We start from the raw sequence: 21,963 nt of genomic DNA on the forward strand, positions 1-21,963 counted from the left end.
AATGGAAGACAGAGATCTGCAGAGGGGAGGAGAGATGCACAGAAGCTCTTCCATCTGATCTATTGGATATTCAGCCACAAGCCTGATTAAGCAGCTTTCCTGTGAGTTCATGCAATTTAGCAGGGATTGCTCCTATAATATACAGATTACACTATGTTGTGGTTTTTTTTTGTCCTTTTTGTCCACTACAGGTTCTCTTTTTTCCAGACTTTATGAAATACATGGCATGTAATAAGTTATTTATTTATAAAAGACTATTAAATTACAGACAAAAGTTAGGAAAACGGGTGTATCATGACAGATGAAAGATTACTTTTTTTAATTAAAAGTTATGCCACATGCATTAAGAAGGATTTACTAAACCATGTTAGTAAAATATATGTGTTAAATATATTGACAATTTTAACAAATCAGAGTCCTGCATTGTCAGTTACTGGCACACAATGCGCTGTCTGATTCTAATCGCATATAGAAGGGACAAGTAAAACACATAGCTATAAAACTAATGGCACTATTCAGGCTTTGACATAACAAAAAAGATTTCTGAGGTCAAACAAGGCTCCCAGGGAATCATAAGTAGTACAGGCCTTCCAGAAGTATGTCTGTACCAGCTCTAATTCAGTGGGCTGTAGATTTCCTCATGGACATAGCACTTATCACTTCCACAAACGAAAACATTCTCCATTCAGCCGTGGGCTGCAAACCAGACAACTCAAGCAAGTGAGAAGTTTAAGAGTTTAAATATATACTTTGGGTGACTCATCCTTTAAAAAGTGAGTCAACCAAAACACATGATTTGTAGCCTCAATATCACTTATACTATTACTTGCTTTAGCTCTTATATTGCTCCGTTCCCTGTAGAGATCCTTCATTTGAAGGCACTGGCTTCAAAGTTCTTAGGAAATCACTATGCCAGTGGCATGGTAAAATTAGATAATGCAGAGTGCAGTAATGCAGCTATATTCTGTCACACATAAACTAAATATACAATAACATAATAATAATCTTTTCCCCTCTGCACATTACATTCTAGCTGACCAATGAATTGATAAATCTGATATATCCTCATAATGAGTGTTATGTCAACCTACGTCATCATTAATTAATCTTGGTTCTTAAGGCAGCAATACTACATTCCCCCTTTTTTCCCCTTTGTATATGTAAAGCACGTGACAATATATAATTCTATATTCTTACCTAAGCTGGCAATCGTTTGGAATGCCTTTTATAAATCTGTCAAAATCCTGATTGTGTGACTAACATAATGGCTGCTTCAGTTATTTGTAGCTCCGCAGATACATTGCATCATATATTACCAAGGTGACATTATCTATTATTTCAAGATTGGCTTATTGACATTCAAAGCACTACATGACCAGAGTCCCAGCTATCTGAAAGAGCTTCTAGTTCCCTAAACTCCCATTCGCTCACTTTGTTCTGCAGGTAAAAGACCCCTAACAGTTCCCAGAATCTCCTCAATTACTTCATTGGGGCTCGAGCTTTTAGCCACACTGTTCCCCCTCTTTCGAACGGCCAGCCTTGTACACTGTTCCCCCTCTATGGAAATCTATAAAAACAGGCCTACCTATCTGATTGACCAGACATTTAATTAACGAACAACAACCTGTCTGACATTTAATAGCTACAGTACCGTCCAATCCTGTATTATATATTTCCTTGTGTTTGGTCTTGTTTAGAACCTTAAATGTTTTCTTCTTTTTCCCTTTTTGTTTATATGAGGTGCTTTGAGTCCCATTGGGAGAAAAGAACTATATAAATAAAGTTATTATTATTATTATTATTATTATTATTATTATTATTGTTACAGTTTGCAGCACAAACTGCTGGGAATATTGGCAACAAATTATCACAAATAGGAAAGTGTTACAAAGATCTTGCATTGCTTGGGTGGTGAGCTAAAGCCTGCTATAGAAATCACAGGATGCTTGTAAACTCGTTAAAAATGACATTAAGTGTTGAATAAAAAAAAGAAAATGCAGTAAGTATGATCTAATAATATAGAACTGATTTATTTTAAAAAAAACCATAAGATTTCACGTTTTGCTGCTTTAAATCACTTCTGTGAATATTTTAAACTGCAAATATCTGTCAGAGCTCTCTGAAAAAGAAGAGTACAGAAAAATACAGGAACATTTTTATAAATGAATGTCTTACATGTAAAACCAACAATAAACCAAGTAAAACTGCAAATAGTAAAATAAATTCTAATAAATGCTGTAACTGACTCAACTTACCATGTCAAATGCATCACAAATATAGGTTTCCTATCAGGCAAGTCCAGCTATGGAAGATTCAGAACTTCATCAACAGTACATAACATATTACTGCTGTAAATCAATTAAAGCAGCAACAACCCCAAAATATACAGTATGCATTTACTTTATGGACCATGAAGTCTACTGGAGCCAATTCACTGTCTCTGACCAAAAGAAATGTAAAAGATATACCTTCTGGTAAAATGTTGGTGAATATTACAGACTATTGGTTTTGGCAAATATGGATGAAACTTGTAGAGTTTTACCAACATGAACATAAATATTTAAAAAGTATGCACTGTCAACCCTGTGAATCAACAAAACGCCTTTGCCCGAATGTTTGAACAATTTGTGAGTTGTGTTCAAAAGAAAACAATTAAAATAGCAGGAATGTTGACGACCAAACAGATTTGTTTTCACTCACCACAGTGACCTCGTTTTTGCTACTTGTGGCTCAGTTTCATCAGGTTATCTGAGATCACAAAGACGTGTCAAGAAAAAAAATATCATCTTTCAGCTGCCACCCATCACATATCCAATATATACTTATATCTTTGTCTGTATGTTTCTCTGTGACTGCCCAATCACATCTTCACAAATGCAATCTATACGGGAGTAAAATGATACATACCCCCAGAAACTGACCAAGATGTGAGCACAATATTACCATCATCCAGTTATTATTTAAGTTCTCCATCAAATTTTAACTACAGTCAATCTCTTCAATATGTCTTTGTCTGCTAGAATATGAAAAAAAAAACTAATAAAGTAGGATTATAGGTCCATTTGGTAACATGAGGGTATTACGGAAGTAGGTTATAATGGATATGCGTGCCCAGAAGAAATGCACGGAAAATAAGAGTTGAATAAGATCCAGACTGGCAACATCTGTAAATGATCCTATCCCAAGTAAGAATAAATCATCCCAGCACGTCAAGCATTGTATCTCCTATCAATCCAGGTAACCGAGAAGGATGTGTTGTCTCACTGCATCAGCTCAACATAGTGAGGAAGAACTGGGATTACTTGTAGAACAGAAAATCCATGCCTGTGCTTTAATTCCATACTTTCATCTACATCCCAGGCCATGTAACTACTGCAGGGTATTAAATTACTGCACATGATAGGATAGTTGGAAGCTGCTGCGAACGGCTGTCTTACATGATGCCGTCTGTTAAAGTGAAGAGGGGGAAACATAATAATAAAAGAAACAGAACTATTGGTATTAAAATAATCATATTGCTAAAAATGTAAATGTACATTTGGTATTAGATGCCTCTGTAGTAACTTTAAAAATGTTGAGGGGAAAAAAAGAATGATTCCATAATAAAAGAAGTAATTTCAAGCATGTGCATTACCAATGGTGCGTTCTAAGTGTCAAATCATATTTATTGCACACAGTTCCCTATTCCTCCAGCACTCTAATACCGAGTGCAGTAAAAGGAGTTCACTACAATATAGCTGTCTTTACTGATATTTACTCTGTGTTGTAGGATATATAATACAATCCATCTGTTAATAGAAGAATCTTCATACCATTTTTCATTCTGTAGTCATAACCAGAGACTGATTCACTAAGGTCCGTTAAGCTATTTAACTTAAATTAATGTTATGATTAACCAATTCACTAAAGCAAATATCGCAACGTTAACCCAGTGTTACACCTTAATTAATGGAATGGTCATATTTCCCTCAGACGTTAGTGATAATTATATGCAACAGAGGTGTTCACCCCCACCATCGCATATATACTAAAGGCTATTCAGGTGAAGGAGGGGGGGGGGGGGAGAGGGGGTCCTATTTTGTATTCCCAAGTGCTATACTGTATGTATCTCCCCAAACACACCTTTAGACAACAGACACTTGTGCACAAAAAGAAGCACACCTTAGAACCCTGGGATAAGCTAATTGAACTTATTTAAATATACTTTGCATATATAAATTAGCATATCACCCAGATATCTCAGGTATGTTGCTTTTTGAAGTGAAACTTCTTTAGTGGCACCTCATTCGTAATAGGACAAAAATGCATTGTGGAGGCAGAAAATGAAATGGATGTGACGTCATGAAGTAAGTGCTGGCAGTTGAGGCCGGGCTGTGTTCTGGCTCAGCCCGACCCCAACACTGACATGCTCCTACCTTCTCCCACCCGCCCTGCTAACCTAAAAATCACATGCGGTGGTAGCACCACCGGCGCCGCTCGCCCCACCCGCTCAACATCCATGATGCCGGTACTGCTGCCACTGCACGGCTGCCAATAAACATGACCCCGCCAATCAAATTTACTCATGCTTTAAGCAGACTCATTCAAAAAACATGACCCCGCCAATCAAATTTACTCATGCTCTAAGCAGTGATAATATTATTGTTACGTTATATGTTGCTGACAACACACAAAGAAGTTTCACTTACTATACGCGTGCACAGCACACACAGCTTTTTTTTAACAAAAGTGTCTCTCCACATGTTGTAAAAAGGGTTTGTTTGGAGGGGGAGGTGTATATCGGTATATAAAGCAGTATATAGGAAGTGCCTCTCTGTTGGGGACTGTAGATAAGGCCAGAAACTGAATTTGTGTTAAACCATCCATTTTGTCTGTTCATAACCTGTTAAGATTCTGTAGTCAGCCTTTTGCTGAAATATAATTTCTAATGTATTCAGCTTCTGCCAAAATTACATTTCCTCTTTCCTTAGGATTTCGCTAAGATAATTTTTATGCTGTCAGCTTCCTGCTTTTTTAATAAACAATAGACTGGTTCTCTGAGAGAGGTAAAATCGTCTAACAAAGTTACTAGAGAAATTCAAGGTTTTTGATTAACTGACAATGAATGGGCTATGTATTCAGACAGTGGCTGTATTGGGAGAAATACGCCCCAAAATCATTCCACTAATATGTCCTGCCCATAAATCACGCCTCTAATTTAAGCCACACCCAAGCCACACCCAGGTTACACCTACGTTACGCCTCTAACCAAACCTTTCTTTTTTCTGTATAAAAATCTTTACCCTATGCTTAATAAACTGAGGCGGACGGATTGAAACACTGTCTGGGTGTCGGTTCTTTCGTTTTCCCGGGCCTGTACATTTATCAGATTGGAGATAACAGTGCCAGTGCGTGAATAAAGCTTCCCGGGGAGTCTACAGAAGTGAGGTGCTGTATGTTCGAATGCAGTCACAGAAGCCTCCAGCTCATTGGCAGGGAAAAGGTTTCTTTCAGTTTTTGTGTCCAGAAGTGAAAATTCACAAAGGCGGTGAGTAAATGTAATTGATTTTTAAATTTTCTCACCCTCCTCTGGGAATTCAGTAACCTAAATTGTGACTGTGAATTGGGTTAGAGTCCTTTCACAAAATGTTGTTGGTTCAAGTCCAGAAAATTTTGTGCACGACTGGATTGTCACCTCTGATCTGTGTGAACGACCATTGTATATTGTGTAAAGTATAAGAATTGTATTATTACTTATCTTTAATTATTTGTCATAATTTATCTGTTTTTCTATAAACTACTAAAGGTGCTTACATGAGTAAGAAGGACTCTGGAGGGAAGCCTAGGAATATACAAGTTTTTAAATGCAAGTGTAAACCTAGTCAGACTCCTGAGGAATTTGTTGCTCAGACGGCTGGTGATTATTATTGTGACCCTTTTGTAGATCATGCAGCAGGTTGTTCTCGGCAAGAGAATAAGGCAATGTATTTTGATAATGGACAACACATAGGTAGGATACAAGGCAGAGGGCAGAATAGACAGAGATCTTATGCTGGTCCCAGAAATCAATCAGGAAGAATAGCTCAGAATAATTGTGCCTGTTTTAACTGTGGTAATTTTGGTCATTGGCAGAGAAAGTGCCCCTATCAGAGTCAGAAGCAGGGAACTGCTGCTTCGCCCGTGGGGGCTCAGAGTGCAAGTCCCTGTAAAAAAAAAAAACACCCTACCTTACGTAAAAAGTTTGTTTGAAACCCTGATGATTTTTTTCCTGAATGATTTCTTGTGTGAAAGATACTGTGGGTTATGCTGATTATCATATGTGTATAGGTCGCCATCCATGAATTTGCAGATATTTACAAAAATATGAATATTAGTTGCTCATGATGAAATCTAAATTTTTAAAAGGTTTTAAAAGGTGTACACCAATTATAGAAATACATCACAGCGGAAAGGAACGAGTATATTCAGCTCTGTTCCTGGTGATTGTTTGAAAGGTTTATTTGTCATGGCCAGGCAAATACTTTTTAAACCGGACACATTCTTTCCGTTTGCTATATTTCTATCTTAACGAAAGGAGGGGCATAGCCTCTCCCTTCCAGTTTAAAGAATGTGCAGAATTCACATTAAAATGAACTAGCTCTGTGCTTAAGCAGTTTATTTATAAGAACAATGTAATGTAGAACTGTTATCTTGTCTGTTTGTTATATCTGTGAAGTTGGTTGGCTGTGTATGAGAGACGTTTTTGTGTTGTGTGTCCTGTATTGTGTGTAACCATTAAGATAACATATTTCAATTTTATTTCTACAGGATTAAGATATGTTTGGGAATGTTTTTGTTTAAAAATGCTGGTAAAAGCTCACAAGCACTGTTTGAATTATATATTGTATATATATATAGCACCATTAATGTGCATAGTGCTTCACAAGAGTGGTGCACGTGGTAATCATATAGGTAGCATATGGTAAATGGTAATAGGTTATGGAATAAGTGATCCAGACATAAAATAAACATTAAGGAAGAAGAGTCCCTGTGCTGAGGAGAATCAGAGCTTAACAGTTGAGCAATAGAGGAAAGCGTGTATCTTTGTGATATTGTGGAGGGACATAGCATGAGCTTGTGGGAGTCTGTGTGTGTGTTTAAAAGTCATCTAACCTCGTCTATATAAAAGTCCCATTATTTTATTTTTGAAAGGCCATACAAAATGCAATTTTAGGACTGTGTAGGAAGCTTCATTTTTAACATTAAACTAATGTTCCAATCCCCTGCACGACGGATTAATCCAGCAATTAATATGTGTAGGACGGCGAAACCCGTTATCTGCTATATGTACTGCTCAAGGTTTTTGGCGAAATGCCTGGAACAAGCTGGCTGTTTGTCCGTAAAAAAAAATAAGAGCTTTGAAAATTATTTTTTTAAGTCGGAGTGTCTTTAAAAGTAAAATCTGTCGGTGTGCTCGGCACTTCGCAAAGAGTTACAAACAATTAGTGTGGAGTCCTATGCAGAACACAGGAAAGAAAGAAAGCTCCCTAATGGCCGCACTGAAGAGAACACCTATGCCTGTATTAAAAATTACTATTTATTAATAAATTGATTAAAATATATTTATTGCAGCATATGTATTTAAATATGTCACATGTTATTACCCGTCACTGTATTCTCTATAGTAATTATTCGTTTTTTCGTTATATGTAAAAGTCTGTTTAGGTATTTGTATGTATTGTTTATCAGCTGAGTTAATTTCATTTTCATATTGTTGCGCCTCATATTGTTGCGCCAAGCAGGATGCTATCACCTGCGAGTGCGCATGTGCAGGACTTATAAGGTGAAAGTCATTATTTCTAATCAACTATCTACAAAAAGGACATTTTGGGACAGAATAATTATACCCCTGAGGAAGGAAGCAGCGCTTGTGAAACGCGTAGGGTGGTCACGCTGAGCACACTGCAGAAACTTTGATTTTTTTCCCCTCCCCACTGACTGCTGTGTGGAATCTGCTAACACGGATTGTGAAATTATTGCCAAGATTTAGGCGAATCTGCTGCCGTTGTTCGCGGACAAGCTACAGACTATCAACATCAGCTGGTGTGTGCAACTCTCCACAAACGGAGGATCAACGGGTCCAGCTACAGTTAGCCACTGAGAAGAGGGTATACTCTCGAATATATCCACTGCTTGCCCCTATCATCCATCTGGTGAGTTGGCATTTCGACCATTGCAGCAGAGTATCAGTCTGACCTATTACATTTGTTTTATATACCATTTTTTATTTTTTATATGTCCATTACATGTTGTTGTTTTTTATGAAATGCTCATTTTATTTATTTTTCACCTGTTAATCACTTCAGCTGTTTGTCATATGCGTTATATGTTTTGTTTGTCACGTTATCCTACAGTATTATGCTATGCACTGTTTTTATTCTTTTGAAGCACTCAGCACTTCACCTAGAGACCACTCGAGATCTGCACATTCAACAGGCTCGGCTGTTTATATCCTTTTAATTCATGTTCTATGTTAGGCGCCTTATATACATATTCCCTTCGATATATCATATCTGCAAACTATAATTTTGTAACCATTTATTGGATTTTGGGTGTGTCCTGGGCATATAGTTAAAGGACAGGAAATGCATTGTTGCAAGTGCAGTTGCATAAGTGAGCAAGGTATACATCATATACAAGGCATTTCACATTTTTAGCAGAATAGTTACAGTGGAGTGTTTGAGGTGAAAGCCAGGAGTGACTGTGGGTGTGGGACAATAGCCATGAGTGCAGGCTGTTGGAATGCTTGATTTGTGGGGCGAGTTTTAAGGTTAGTTAGTATTAAATTACTAAAAGGTTGACACCATTTGCATCAGAGGAGATGGCAGATGGCAGTTAGGTATGAATGACAGCAAGTGTGTATTGGAAGAAGAGAGATTGATCTGTAGTTTGAGACAGTGTTTTTGTCCCCATTTTTGATGATTGGGACAACTCTGACAGTTTTCCATTTCTTAGGGATATGGCCTGCATACAGGATAGAGTTGATTATGGAAGCAATTGGTTTGGCACAGGCTGAGGTACCAAGTCTTAGGAACTTGGATTGCAGTGAAGTCAAGTCCACATTGGTTGCTTAGTTTGAAATTTGAGGAGCGTTAATAGGGGATACCTCTGTTTATATGCAGATGCTAAGACAGTAGTAACCATATTAATACAAGAATTTATTTCTAGGTATAAATTATCTCCCTATGAGACACTTATGGGATGACTTATGACTATCAGTAGTTCAAAGGTACGAATTAAGGACCATGTTATCGGTAATAAAATAACTGATAAGTATTCCCTGCAACTAATATATTTTTTGAGTCTCTCTAGGCACAAGTCAAAGCTGAAAGTGCACCTACGCAAGACGGGTTAATGGTCAAGCATTTTCTACGCAAGCACACTCTTCATCCCAGATGAAAAGGCCATTTAAATAATACTCACCACCAGCACTGCAGTAAAAGTTTGCTTAATTATCATCATGGATACACATCACGCACGTCAAAATAGTGCCAGCCTCGGCACAAACAGCTAATAAAGACAAAGACAGAGCGCCTGCAAATTAGTGTTTTGATGGGCATAGGACTCCCTGACCACTAATCATTAAGGGAGAAAGGTCACCGGTAAAAGTCCAGGCCTCAACACACGAACTTTGAATTTTTACAGGTTTTTATTATTTTTCAGTTACAATGTATGCTCCATTATGTTTGTGTAAGTGGCGTCCCATGAGGATGACAAAAATAATATAAGGTATTATTTGTTTAACTCTGTTTATTTTGTTTGGATTTATAGATTAATAGAATCTTCCTGCAGAATGATATCCCTGTGGGAGGATGTTTTATCAGTCAAACACACGGTTATGTTAATTGCTCACAGGTAGAGTTGGAAACAAAAGAGAGACACCCAATACACAAGTGCTAAAAAGTAGTCTATGGGAAGAACAAGTTTCGGGGAACTTATTCCCAAATGTAGGAGTTGGGTTACTGTATGACAGGTTAGATCATACAACCACAGCCATTTACTCATTTAACCAAGAATAGGTTTAGTTTAGATTAATGGCCCTACAGAATGGAATAGCTCTAAACTATATTTTAGCCTCAAAGGGAGGGGTATGTATGCGCCCTAGTTAAAGCGCAATGTTGTGTATTTATCCAGGATTCAGGAACCATTGGGACTTGGTGGTTGGATTGATTTGCTTTGAGCGAAGCTAGCGAATGCTTTTGTATGTGTGTCTGTCCTACTCATTACTCTCTATGTATGTGTTACGTGCAGTAAACTCTGATCCAGAAGTGAGTTGCAATCCCCACTGACGCTATGCCTCTTTTCGGTGATGAAGATGTCGGCAGTCCCCCAGAAGAAGAGACGGAAGAAGAAATCAACTGGGCTGATATAATGGCCGGAAAGGAAAGGAATGAAGTTATGCACAACTTGGACATCTTGGTCCAGCAGGACTATGAAATGGTTAACTGTTCTTTAAATAGACTGTCTCTTAAGGATATGGGGGGACTGAGAGGACTGGATATGAGGATATGAGGAAGGTGGGAGGTCACCAAGGGCCGTGAGTCAACCACAAGGAAAAGATCCCAAATCACCCATTTTGACCATAGCAACCATTTTGTCCATTTTGCCATTCTGAGTAAATGCAGTATGAAAGATGCGTGCAAGAAGGATGTTTGTGCAGTCGCTCTTAGCAGAAATTAGCCCCCACCAATTCTCACAAATAGCTGACCCTTAAATGATGTGACGTATTGAGACGTAAGCCATTTTTCTAATCTGTGGAAATGTTTAATGTTATATATATATACTCTTTGGAGTGGTACCACCCAGATTGTGATGAGACCGTGGAGGAAGACGTTTCCATACCCTGCATCCATCGTGATCGCTGAGTCGGAAGTGACGTCTCCGCTCTACCACTGGAGCTGGAGGGACGTCACCAGCAGGCGCCCGTGTGACCGTGCGATCCAGCTGGAGCCCCTGACGGAGTTGATGTGGTGAGAGACAACGTGTTCTGTCCTTCTGGTCGTTACTATCAGCTTACTTGGCACATATGCTGTTTTATGTTGGCTACACTGTAAGTGTGCATTTTAAAGATTTATAAATATCGTTTTATACCATATCCAAAAAATAGTACCAGCACTCTCTGTCTCACAGCTACAGATATAAGCGAATACCAGTGTAGGGCAAATGAATAATTTAATGACACTAATAATAAACTGAAAATATAGCAACAATAGCCAATACGCCAATGCAAGAATAAATATCACCATAGAGGAAATGAAAATATAGGGGGTAGAGGGGAAAGAAGGAGAAGGGGAAAAAAACACACAAAAAAAGCAAAAAATCACAAAAATGGAAAAAGGAAAGCAAACTAGGGGGGCGACGTTTCGAGGGGTGACCTCTTCATCTGGCCCATTCCCCCTGGTCCCAAAGGGTCCCAGAGGTACTTCCCTAAGCCTTCCCTCCTCACTGTCAAATGATCCCACACTCAGCTAATGATATAAATCTAAAGTCTAAAGAGGGCAAATCACATAAGCAGATATCAAATATCAACCACTGAATGTAGATACAAGAATATTGTGAAAGACACAGAACATATGCAGATATCAGATATCAATCAGTGAACAAGTATAAGCAAACCCTCTTCCTGGTGCCTTGTCGAGTTCTTGGGGCCACACAACCCCCCCCCCCCTTTCTACGTTTTATACCATATGATCTGTGTTATGTGTGCACTCTCTTGCTCTCGCTGAGGGTCCAACCTTGAAAGTGACGGAGCCTGTACAAGTATCACATCCACAACCCAGAGTGGTCTAAACTGCTTGAAAACCTCTTGTCTCCTGTGAGTAGATAAGGCATAGGAGCCAAGATTCACTAGGGAACTAATTTCACATGTGTTGTTCCTCTACACTTAGTTTTTTTCTTGTGTTTTTTTCCCCTATGCTCCCCCTGGATCATGAGACAACCAGTTCTACTATTTGGGGAAGAGTGAAAGCAACCCCACCAGAGGGTAGAAGCAGGGGGTTAACACTGAACAACACTGAACATTTGTTTATTTGCACTTGCAAGTGATTGTTATATGCACTTAATTCCACATTTTTTATCACTATAAGTCACTATTTAATAGATTGAGTTAGCACTGATAGGGTGGTTAGCGCCTCTATCTCACACCACTTTTTGCACAATTAAAATCACAGTAAAACATATATATATATAAAAAGTATAAGTATACAGACAGAAATGTAAATCAAAGTATAGCCAGCAGCGATATGGTGAAAGACACCCAGAGTGAAAGCAATATATATCTATATATATACACACACTGTGTGTGTACTGTAATACAGTAGAGGCAACGTTTATTCTAACATTTGCTGTAAACTAGCCGGGTTACATTCTGGGTATGTGCTGGGTATGTGCTGGGTATGTTCTGGGCTAGTTTGAGGCACGTTTAAGGCATTTCTGCATTGACTAACGACCCATAGGATTAACACAGCAGGGATCCCTGGCAGTCCAATTCAGTTTGAATGGGACTGCCAGGGACCCCCGCTGTTAATCTGATAGGCCATTAATCAATGCAGAAATGCTGGGGCTAGTTTAAGGAAAGTTTAAGGCATGTATTCAGAATGTACCTGGGTGTTTCTTGTTTTTTTGGGGGAATTGCCACTGGTTTTTGTTAGAATAAGAGTTGCCTCTACTGTATATATATATATATATATACACATACACAGAGCTGTAAGAGGCGATCCACAAGCGTATGACTGAAGATTAAATTTGCTGCACTATGGTGAAAAAGACTTTCGAAGATAGCAAAAGAATCTGGGGAAGAAGTACATAAAATCCTTGCACAACTCTTTGCTCCATACTGTAGAGAACAGGAAAACTTCAGAACACTGAATCAATGCCATAGTTATTCCCATTCATTAGAAAGGAGGCAAAGAAGACCTCAAGAACTATGTCCTCACTAGTTGGCTGCAACATCTCATGGTCTTTGGACAACCTAAAGAATAAGTAGGATTTAAAAAAATGGATAAACACAAGGTCCCGAAGACCTCCAGCAACAAATCAGAGAACTCTCTCAAGCAAATAAGAAGGTGGGCCTTCATATGAAACTCAACTAGACTAACGTGATGTTCAACAAATGTGTCCACCCTACAAAGATCGAGAGAGAGAGAGAGAGAGAGAGAGAGAGAGACACACAGAGAGTCACACACAGAAAGAGACACACAGAGAGAAAGACACATAGAGAGAGAGACACACACAGCCGGCACTCCAATGTATCACAATAGGGTAGGTGCCTGTCCCATAATAAGTAGATAAACATACGATACCGCTCGCACAGGAATCAGCAGACAGCACTCAGGTTTTGATTTGTAGAACATATATTCTAGAAAAGTAAAATACAAATCACCAACGTTTTGGACCCACAAACGGGACCTTCGTCAGGGAAGTGCAGTGAAGGAATGACATGCCCATACTAATATACTTCCACCCCCAGGTGCATGAGTGTTGATTAACACAATAACAATCAGCAAAAGATTAAAAGCCCAAATACCTGTCAGCCTCGTCTAATTGAAAATTCTAATCAGTAGATAAAACCATTTTGAATCTGTTCAGTCTCCATCTTGGAACTGGAGGCTGCGGTGGACATGTGCAATGTAAATTCATCCGGAGGAGAGGTCCCCCTGCAATCGCGCATGCGTGACAAAAACCTTTACTTGAAGTAAAGCGGCTTTATCACCATTATCACCTAGCGTACAGTGCTCCAATGCAGCAAGGGATTCTGGGAAATGACATGCAATATGTCACCTTTTACCTGGAATATCCATACACATGGAGCCCATTTAAGCAGATACATCGCTGTTCACACAGATTTTAAGCACAGCATGGGACACAGCATGAAAGGCAGGGATGCAGACCTTTCTAAGACATGTGAATGTGCTCACAAGTGATATTCTTTATTGGCTATATGCTAACCATGGAGGTTTTTTGTTGCCTTTTTCACCCATCATAACTTAAAATGTAATGATATATATATATATATATATATATATATATATATATATATATATATATATATACAGCTCAACCCTGTTATAGCGCAATATACCGCTATAACGCGGTTTGAGTGTGAACCCCGAATATTTAAAAAAAATCTATATATTTTTTTTGCACACTGCAAACTGCACACTGCACACTGCACACTGCACACTGCACACTGCACACTGCACACTGCACACTGCACACAGCACACACTCACTGCACACAGCACACACAGCACACTGCACACACTTTTTGGCATCCAGGGAAAAACAATGCAGCTAGGGCAGGAGAGGCAAAGTTAGAAGGTATATATTTTTACACTGGCCCCAGAGCCACAGAAGATAACACGTTTCGGGATCGGTGCGGAGCTGCTGGGGGGATTGGTGCGGAGCTGCTGGGGGGATTGGTGCGGAGCTGTTGGGGGAAGTACGGTGGCTGCTGGGGGATCGTGTAGGGCTCCCAGCGCCTCACTCCACCTCCTCCCCCCTCCTCCCGATAGGGCACGCAGCGGGCATTTTTAAAAACAATTAGCGCGACCCCGGTTGGATTGAGTGGCCCCCGAGGACTGCACTCTGCACTATATCGGGGTTGAGCTGTATATACATATACATATCAAGTATATATATATATATTTTTGGCTACTAATCTGCCCTGCCTAACACATAAGCCCTGGTACCAGTGCACGCAGTGTTAGGGTTAATCCAGGTTTTTCCCTGCAGTAAGCAGCTCCCTTGAGTGACAGAGGCGGTGGGCTAAGGCCTATGTACTGCCCAATCAAGGGCTCAGACCTTCGACCCTCCCACCAAGTACTTAAGGGGCTGCACAGCCAAATTTAGAGGATGTTCTCTATCATGAGAGAGTTACTGCTGGGAGTTTGGAGTCAGGGCTCTGACCACCTTCCATCCCCTCCCTTAGGGGAGTGGGACTACTACCCCTCATCCCACAAGGGGATGAGGGAAGAGCAAGGATAGACTCTTGGGCCCTAGCCTGGGGGTTGATACCAGGGACCATCCAGAAGCTGGAGTGAGAGGGCATATTCACTTATATGCTGTATTCGTAGTTAAGAAATAAAGCGTTCCAGTTTTATATATATCCGGCCTGAGACAGCAATGAACCAGGGGGAGTATTAGAAGAGGGTTCTCCTGCAGGGAATGCATACAGTGCTACTGGATTCTGCTGGAGATGGAGGTGCAGCACCAGTGAGAAAGAACCAACCATCACCCCTAAAGCCTGTCCTGTCTTCCCCACAAACAATGGAGGAAATTCAGAGCTTCTGCGAACAAGCAGGTAACCAGCACATGACACTGTGTAATAGCGTAATCTCCCAGAGGGTGGGGCAATACATCTATATATACTGTATAACCACACGCATGCACACACACACGCACGCACACACACACACACACACACACACACATACAGTACCGACAATGTTTATTGAAGCAAAAGCCGCCGGTTGACCAGGACTTACTCCGGCTGGTGCTGAGAATAGTCAGTGCGCCAGCCGCATCCAGCCGCGTCCCCTCCGTTTCCCCCCCCTCCAATCGGCGCGCAATTTAAATACCTTCCCGACCCCCTAGCGGCTCCTGCTGTGCCCCTCTGCATCCCCGCTCCCCCGCTTACCTCATTTCAAACCTTCAGGGGAGTCGGGGAAGCCGGGGAAGCCGGGCGCGCACGTCACTGTGACGTCACCGACGTCACTGTGACGTCACCGACGTCACGCGAACGAGCCGCTTCCCAGCGCTTCTCCACGCTGCCGCCACGCATCCAGCCGTGCGGTTTTTAGTCGAATAAACATTGTCGGTGCTGTATATATATATAGACCCAGATACATTAAGTATGCATACATAGCATTTTGCAGAAACATGAAAAGTCCCTTGCTGTTATTACTCACACCACCCTATGGGGAATGTGCTAGAACCTCAATGTATGCAGAGATATTAAGGCCCATATTTACTAAGGAGTGGTACGCCAGAAGACACCTTACAGTGCTGGAAGGCATCTTATGGTCGACAAGTTAATGGTCTGTATGAGTTGTTTCAGGGTCAGAAAGTCTCATGGCATAGTATTGCTTAGTAAGTATAGGCCTAAGTGTTTTGGTGAAAGCAGGGTGATGGAGTAATTGTTTTGTTGTTCCATGCTTTCTAAATGCATAGCTGAGCAGGTGGGTAGATGATTATGTGAAATAGATCTGTGTAACTTCTGCATCATTAGAGGGAATGCTCTAACTTAGTGTTCTTAAAACCTCCCCATGTCCCATGGCCACACCAGGGTTCTGAGACTGCCACCTAACATACTATTCATGTGCAAAGTGTAATGGGGGAAACTCCTGGAGCGAGTAGGACCTTGGTGACCGGATCAGCAGGCAGCGTGGGTTGTTGGGATCACGGGGTCAGGTTGGTGGCAGGCGGCAAGCAGGATCGTCGGGTCACAGGCAGGGCTCAGTGGCAGGCAGCAAGCAAGGATTGTCGGGGTCCAGGCATGGGTCGGCAACAGGAAGGCAGGAGCTTAACAGGGGAGCAGGAACTGAGACTAGGGAGCAGGAACTTACACTAGGGAGCAGGAAATAATGGGGAAAAACCAGATTACTAGCAAGGGCCTTTAATAAGTACAGGACTCCACACGGAACAGGAATAGAAGCATGGGCATAAGGAGTCTGGACACAAAACAAAGGCAAAGGAGGAACACGAAACTATAAGAACAGAGGACAGGTGCACCAAGGGGAGACAGACAGAGGAACCCCAGAGCATACAGAAAACAGCAGCACACCCGGTGGACAGATAAGGAACAGAAGGGGAGAGGAAGAACTAAGAAAATATATGTATGGGCCATTTTCTGACACAAAGTAAGGGCATTCATCTGGATGCAAGTGCACTAGTTATTCCCAAAAGCTGATGTGGTCATTGGTCATGATTAGAGGTTTGAAAAACACTGCTCTAACTAATAGTAATTAAGGGGTAACTAGCAAGATTGCTCTTTGAATTTTGAACATGTTTCTCTTAGCTGAATGATTTAGGGAGTTGTTATATGGGTCAGTTATAGCGTAATTGGAGTTGGGTAGGATGCGGCAGAAATAAAATATTATATTTGGATTTAACACGTTCTGTGTGTCTTTCTAAATGTCCAAAAGTCCCCCAGGTCAAGGGTGGTGAGAACTGACTTAATGCAATTTATTTTACATTTGACACTGCTGTCCGCATAAAAAATGGAAACATTTGATGTGTGCACAAACATACTTTGTAGGAGACTGCCATGGCCCTCTAAATGGTTATTGTTAAAAAGATAATACAGACTAGAAAGCCCTTCTGACGTTTACCATACATTAACCCTTTTGCAGCTTTGCAATGCCCCCAGTAGCGAAAGGGTTAATAAAGCTCTTTTCCCCATCACGAGGATCCTGCGACACAATGCATACCCCAAGCACCAAAGGCCAAAAAAAGACGTGTGCAGATCCAGAACGAAATGGGTTAACACAACTGCAGCTATGAAACCAACAATGTGAAACGGATTTGTTCTCTGTGAAAAAGGTTAATACAGTATGGTATATACGCTTGCTAATACGAGCTGCGCAATTAAGATATTTTTTCCCTTAGAGACTCTGTCAATAGTAAATGAGCCTCTCCGTTCCGTAATTGTTATTTCTGCTTGGTGTAATGACTTTTTCACCACGTACTGTAGGACTTGCTCGGTTGCTGTAATCATTTCCTTTTCTGTTCCTCACATGCAGGCTTCCCTTCCAGGGACACCCTGCTCTAGCGTATATGTTCATTACTGCGTCTCATTGTTTCCCCCACTCTTCTAATTCCTCAGCGTGAGCATGCATACACTGGAATAGTCTCTTGTCATTATCATGCTGACATCTGTCAAAGACCTGGTGTACAGTATTTTTTTTTTCCTTCTGGCTGCTGTTCTGTAGATCTCTAGCTTATCTGAAGACATTTCATCATTTCCAGTGATATCAACTCCTTCAGGGTAGGAAGGGCCTGTGAAGCATTTCTGCTATGCAATGTGTTCAATATCCTTCTGACACTTATGGGGTCAAGCAGCAAGCTGTATATCTGATAGGGTGACAGGGTAATTTTCTTGTATAGAAATGTACAACTTAATTTCACCATGTAAACTGAATAGAGTTAACCTGTCCACACTAATAACCAACACTACATCTAGAGTGATACTGTATTTTTAGAAGACTGTTCTCACGAGATGGGTGAATCAAATCTACATTATATCCAGATGTTTACACTCTGCAACTTGAAAAGGTACTTGATTCTTTATTTTCCCTATTAAATCAGTTAATTGGTGCTGTTTAATTTGGGCATTTGATTTTCAAAAGCATGTTATGCTAGGGGGCCTGATTTACTCATTTCCGTTTTTATATTTTCTAGCATTATCAAAAATGTAACAGGATGCAAGTTTCCAAACAACATAACTTTTCTCAGATTTAATCAATTTAAAGTAAGATGATGCATTACATGACATGGCTCCTAACATTTTTATCAGTCACACATGGCGAAACACATGTAAGATGGAATAGCTGCAGCCTGCTCTATTAGTATATATGGTCTCCTTCTTACTTTATAATAAAATACGCTTAATGTCTTTCTTTTGGAGCCTTTTTAATGCAGAGCAAAGATTAACCCTTTCAACAAATGTCTCATCTAAACCCTACATCCCTGAGGAATTAAAATGTTCGTATCTGATGTCTCCGTAGGTTAAATAGCCACCTACAGCAGCAAATAATCCTTTTATCAACCGTGACAATCTTTTGTTCGCTTAGAGTGGATTCCCTAACATCCTAAATGATAAATGTCCCATGGGAATAAAGAAACAAGGGTTTCAAGACATATACCATTAGCTTGCGTCTTCAGAAATGGAATATAATCAGAGATTTAAATACATTGCCTATATAATTCAGGGTGAAAGGCAATTTCCAAAGAGCACAATAGCATCGATCTCTTTTCCATGCCAGTTTTTCTTTTTTTTTAACCCTACTTCGAAATGCCCAATCTGAAAAGCAAATCATTTGTTATATGCTTACTGTATACATTTTTTTGGTAATGCTGCATAACGCAGACAAACAAAGTTAAGAATATTTTTGCATGATAACACTTAAGAGTGAAACACAGCTGTAATAAGATATTCAGGTGACAGGCTATTCCTTTACATTCAAAGCAACATTTTGCATCCATACCTTAAGAAGTCTGACAGAAGGGAGAAAGGCGGCATGGCACAGCTTACGAATGGTCCAGTTTAGAGGCCGGGAAGCATCAGTTTGACTCATGACCCTTTGTAATATTCCAGTGGGAAAATGAACCTCAAACCTTTGTCAACCTCTATAGAACAAAAGAGCCCTGGCAGTTGTGACATCCCATACTCATCAAGTCCACGCCGGCTTTGTAGCAATTCCGTACGGCTGATGCTCCCTGGAACTTGGAAGACTGGAAAAGTAGATTTGCTTTAGCTCCTGAATGATCCTCCTTAAGAAAATAAAAAAAAAAAGAAACAGCCTCCTGTCGTAGAGCAGCAGTGCTCATGCATACCAAATGTGGCTGAATGCAAGCAATCAGCCTGCTGCTCAGGAGAGGGTTGCACTGTTTTAAAGGAGAGGGGCAGCCTGCATCAAAAACCTACCTACCTCTATCTCTCTCTCTCTCTCTCTCTCACACACACACACGCACACACTCCCTCCCGTCTTCTCTCTCTCTCTCACTGTTTCCAGTTACACATGCTGTTTTTTTTCTTTTTTTTCACAGTATTTACACACACATGCCATTTATTCTGGCTGCATAATACTCTGGCTTGCTTTATATTTGTTTTCATATTTGTAGATGTTTCCCATTGTGAAGTGGCTGGAATCCATTTAGAACATCAAATGAGACGTGCATTGTATCTCATTAACCGCTTGAGTGCCAGAGAGGCCAAGTTGAAAAAAGGTTAAGGAAAATTGTGCACAAAAAAAATGTAAAATCTACATTTTTTCCAGATATAGTTGTATGCATAAATATATGTACTGTACTGCATTTCCTCTTTATCGAATGTACGGAACAATATGCAATAAACATTGATACATTATCCATTGTTCTTTCCGGCTGTCATTTAAAACAAACACAATTGGTATGGCATGACAGAGTTTCAAGGAAAGGGAATAAATGTAATCATTTAAATAATTTCCATATGTTATTTATTATTATCGATTATTTGTAAAGCGCCAATATATTCCGAAGCAGGGTACAGTGGAGTTATGTACAGTATATTACAAAAAACTGTTACATACAAGGGAGGTCAAACAAGTGCAAACAGATACAAAAGGTAAAGAGGGTCCTGCTTATGAGGATTTACAATCTAGAGGGTTTCTTAAATCCATCTTTACACCCATCTGACAGATTTCTGATTATGTACCTCAATAATAGTTCAACAGAACTAGCAGTAGAGATGGGCAAACTGGTCCAAATCCCTTTCCTGAGTTTTAACGAATTTTTTAGACCAAATTCGGTGCCCCCTCCAAAATCCATCCGCGGATTGGGTACTAAAAAATCAGAGCAGATTATTCCAAATCCGCCACTGGATACAATCTGGTCGGATGAGAGAGAGAGACACAGAGACACAGAGACACACACACAGCGACGGAGAGACTAACTTTCAATTTAGTAGTAATTTAGAGTCTCTTCCATGCATTTGTGTAAAACCATTAGGCCAGAGCCACCAACAGAAATCGCTGGGCTCAGGACAAACATATGAATCAGCCCCCCCCCCTTCCCTGTGCACTGGTGGGGGTTACCCCCCCTCTTGCATCTCACATCCCCCCCACACACACATCACCCTGCACCTCACATCAACCCCCGCACCTCACATCACCCCCCTGCACCTCAAATCACCCCCGTGCACCTCACCCCTCCCCCTCATATCACCCCCCTTTCTGTACCTGTGTGTATTATAGTATATGCTAGGTAAAATCCATCTTTGAATCCTGCTTCATTCAACCATTTGCTGTGTGTATTATAGTATATGCTAGGTAAAATTCATCTTTGAATCTTGCTTCATTCAACCATTTGCTGTGTGTATTATAGTATATACTAGGTAAAATCCATCTTTGAATCTTGCTTCATTCAACCATTTGCTGTGTGTATTATAGTACTGTATATGCTAGGTAAAATCCATCTTTGAATCCTGCTTCATTCAACCCTTAATTGAATTAAGCTTTGACACCTAGGCAGGGAACACCCATCTAGGTAGAAAAACCATCTGTTTAAATGTAGCCCATTGTAAGTAGCTGAAGTTTAAAAGGAAGTTCAAAAGAAGTGAAGAAGTGGACACGCCCAACTGGCCCTGATACCTGCATTTGAACTACGCTGGAAAGGAGGATATCATCTATACCAGACTGCACATCTCAGCACTTTACTACGGCTGTGATGCTGCCTTTACCATTTATATGTGCTGTGATCTCACTTCTTCTCAAATTATGCACTTCTTTCTACCAGCCTCCTTACGTCTCTAACTCTATTCATATATCTCCATCTCTTCTTCCTTTGCCACTTCTCAGTTCAAACGAACTCCTTTCTTACCTGCGCCCTCTGACACTACACAGCTATACCCCCTGCACTAAAACACACCCCTACAAATCCTCCTCACACATTCTCTTTCTATCCGTGCTTCTCCTCCTTGCTTCTGGGGATATCTCCATCCAGGGATATCTCCCTGCCTTATTTCTGTATGCTCTCGTCCTCGCCTGCCAAATGCAACCTCTACTCTTTCTGGTGTTAACCCCTCTAACCTCATACCCATCCCCTGTCACCCTCCCTTCTCTCTCCCATTCTCCTGTGCCCTTTGGAATGCTCGCTCCTTTTCTAACAAGTTCCTCTCTGTGCACGACTTCTTTCTCACTCACTCTCTGCTCCTATTTGCTATAACTGAGACCTGGCTCACTCAGTCTGA

The 21,963-nt window shown here is 40.5% G+C and overlaps 1 protein-coding gene across 2 annotated transcripts in view; it reads right to left on the minus strand.

The window, feature by feature from the left end:
* TRPM3 (transient receptor potential cation channel subfamily M member 3) overlaps window positions 1–19,611 on the minus strand; it is a 514,687-nt gene extending 495,076 nt beyond the window's left edge. Inside the window, exon 1 of one of the 2 annotated variants that reach the window (XM_075597955.1) lies at window positions 19,223–19,611. In XM_075597955.1, the coding sequence (XP_075454070.1) occupies window positions 19,223–19,312 (90 nt within the window). In that variant the 5' untranslated portion in view covers window positions 19,313–19,611. The remainder of the gene's footprint in view (window positions 1–19,222) is intronic. The other variant, XM_075597963.1, reaches the window with a different exon arrangement.
* Between the last annotated feature and the right edge of the window lie 2,352 nt (window positions 19,612–21,963).

The sequence above is a fragment of the Ascaphus truei genome, chromosome 1 (assembly GCF_040206685.1).
Source record: "Ascaphus truei isolate aAscTru1 chromosome 1, aAscTru1.hap1, whole genome shotgun sequence".
Lineage (NCBI taxonomy): Eukaryota > Metazoa > Chordata > Amphibia > Anura > Ascaphidae > Ascaphus > Ascaphus truei.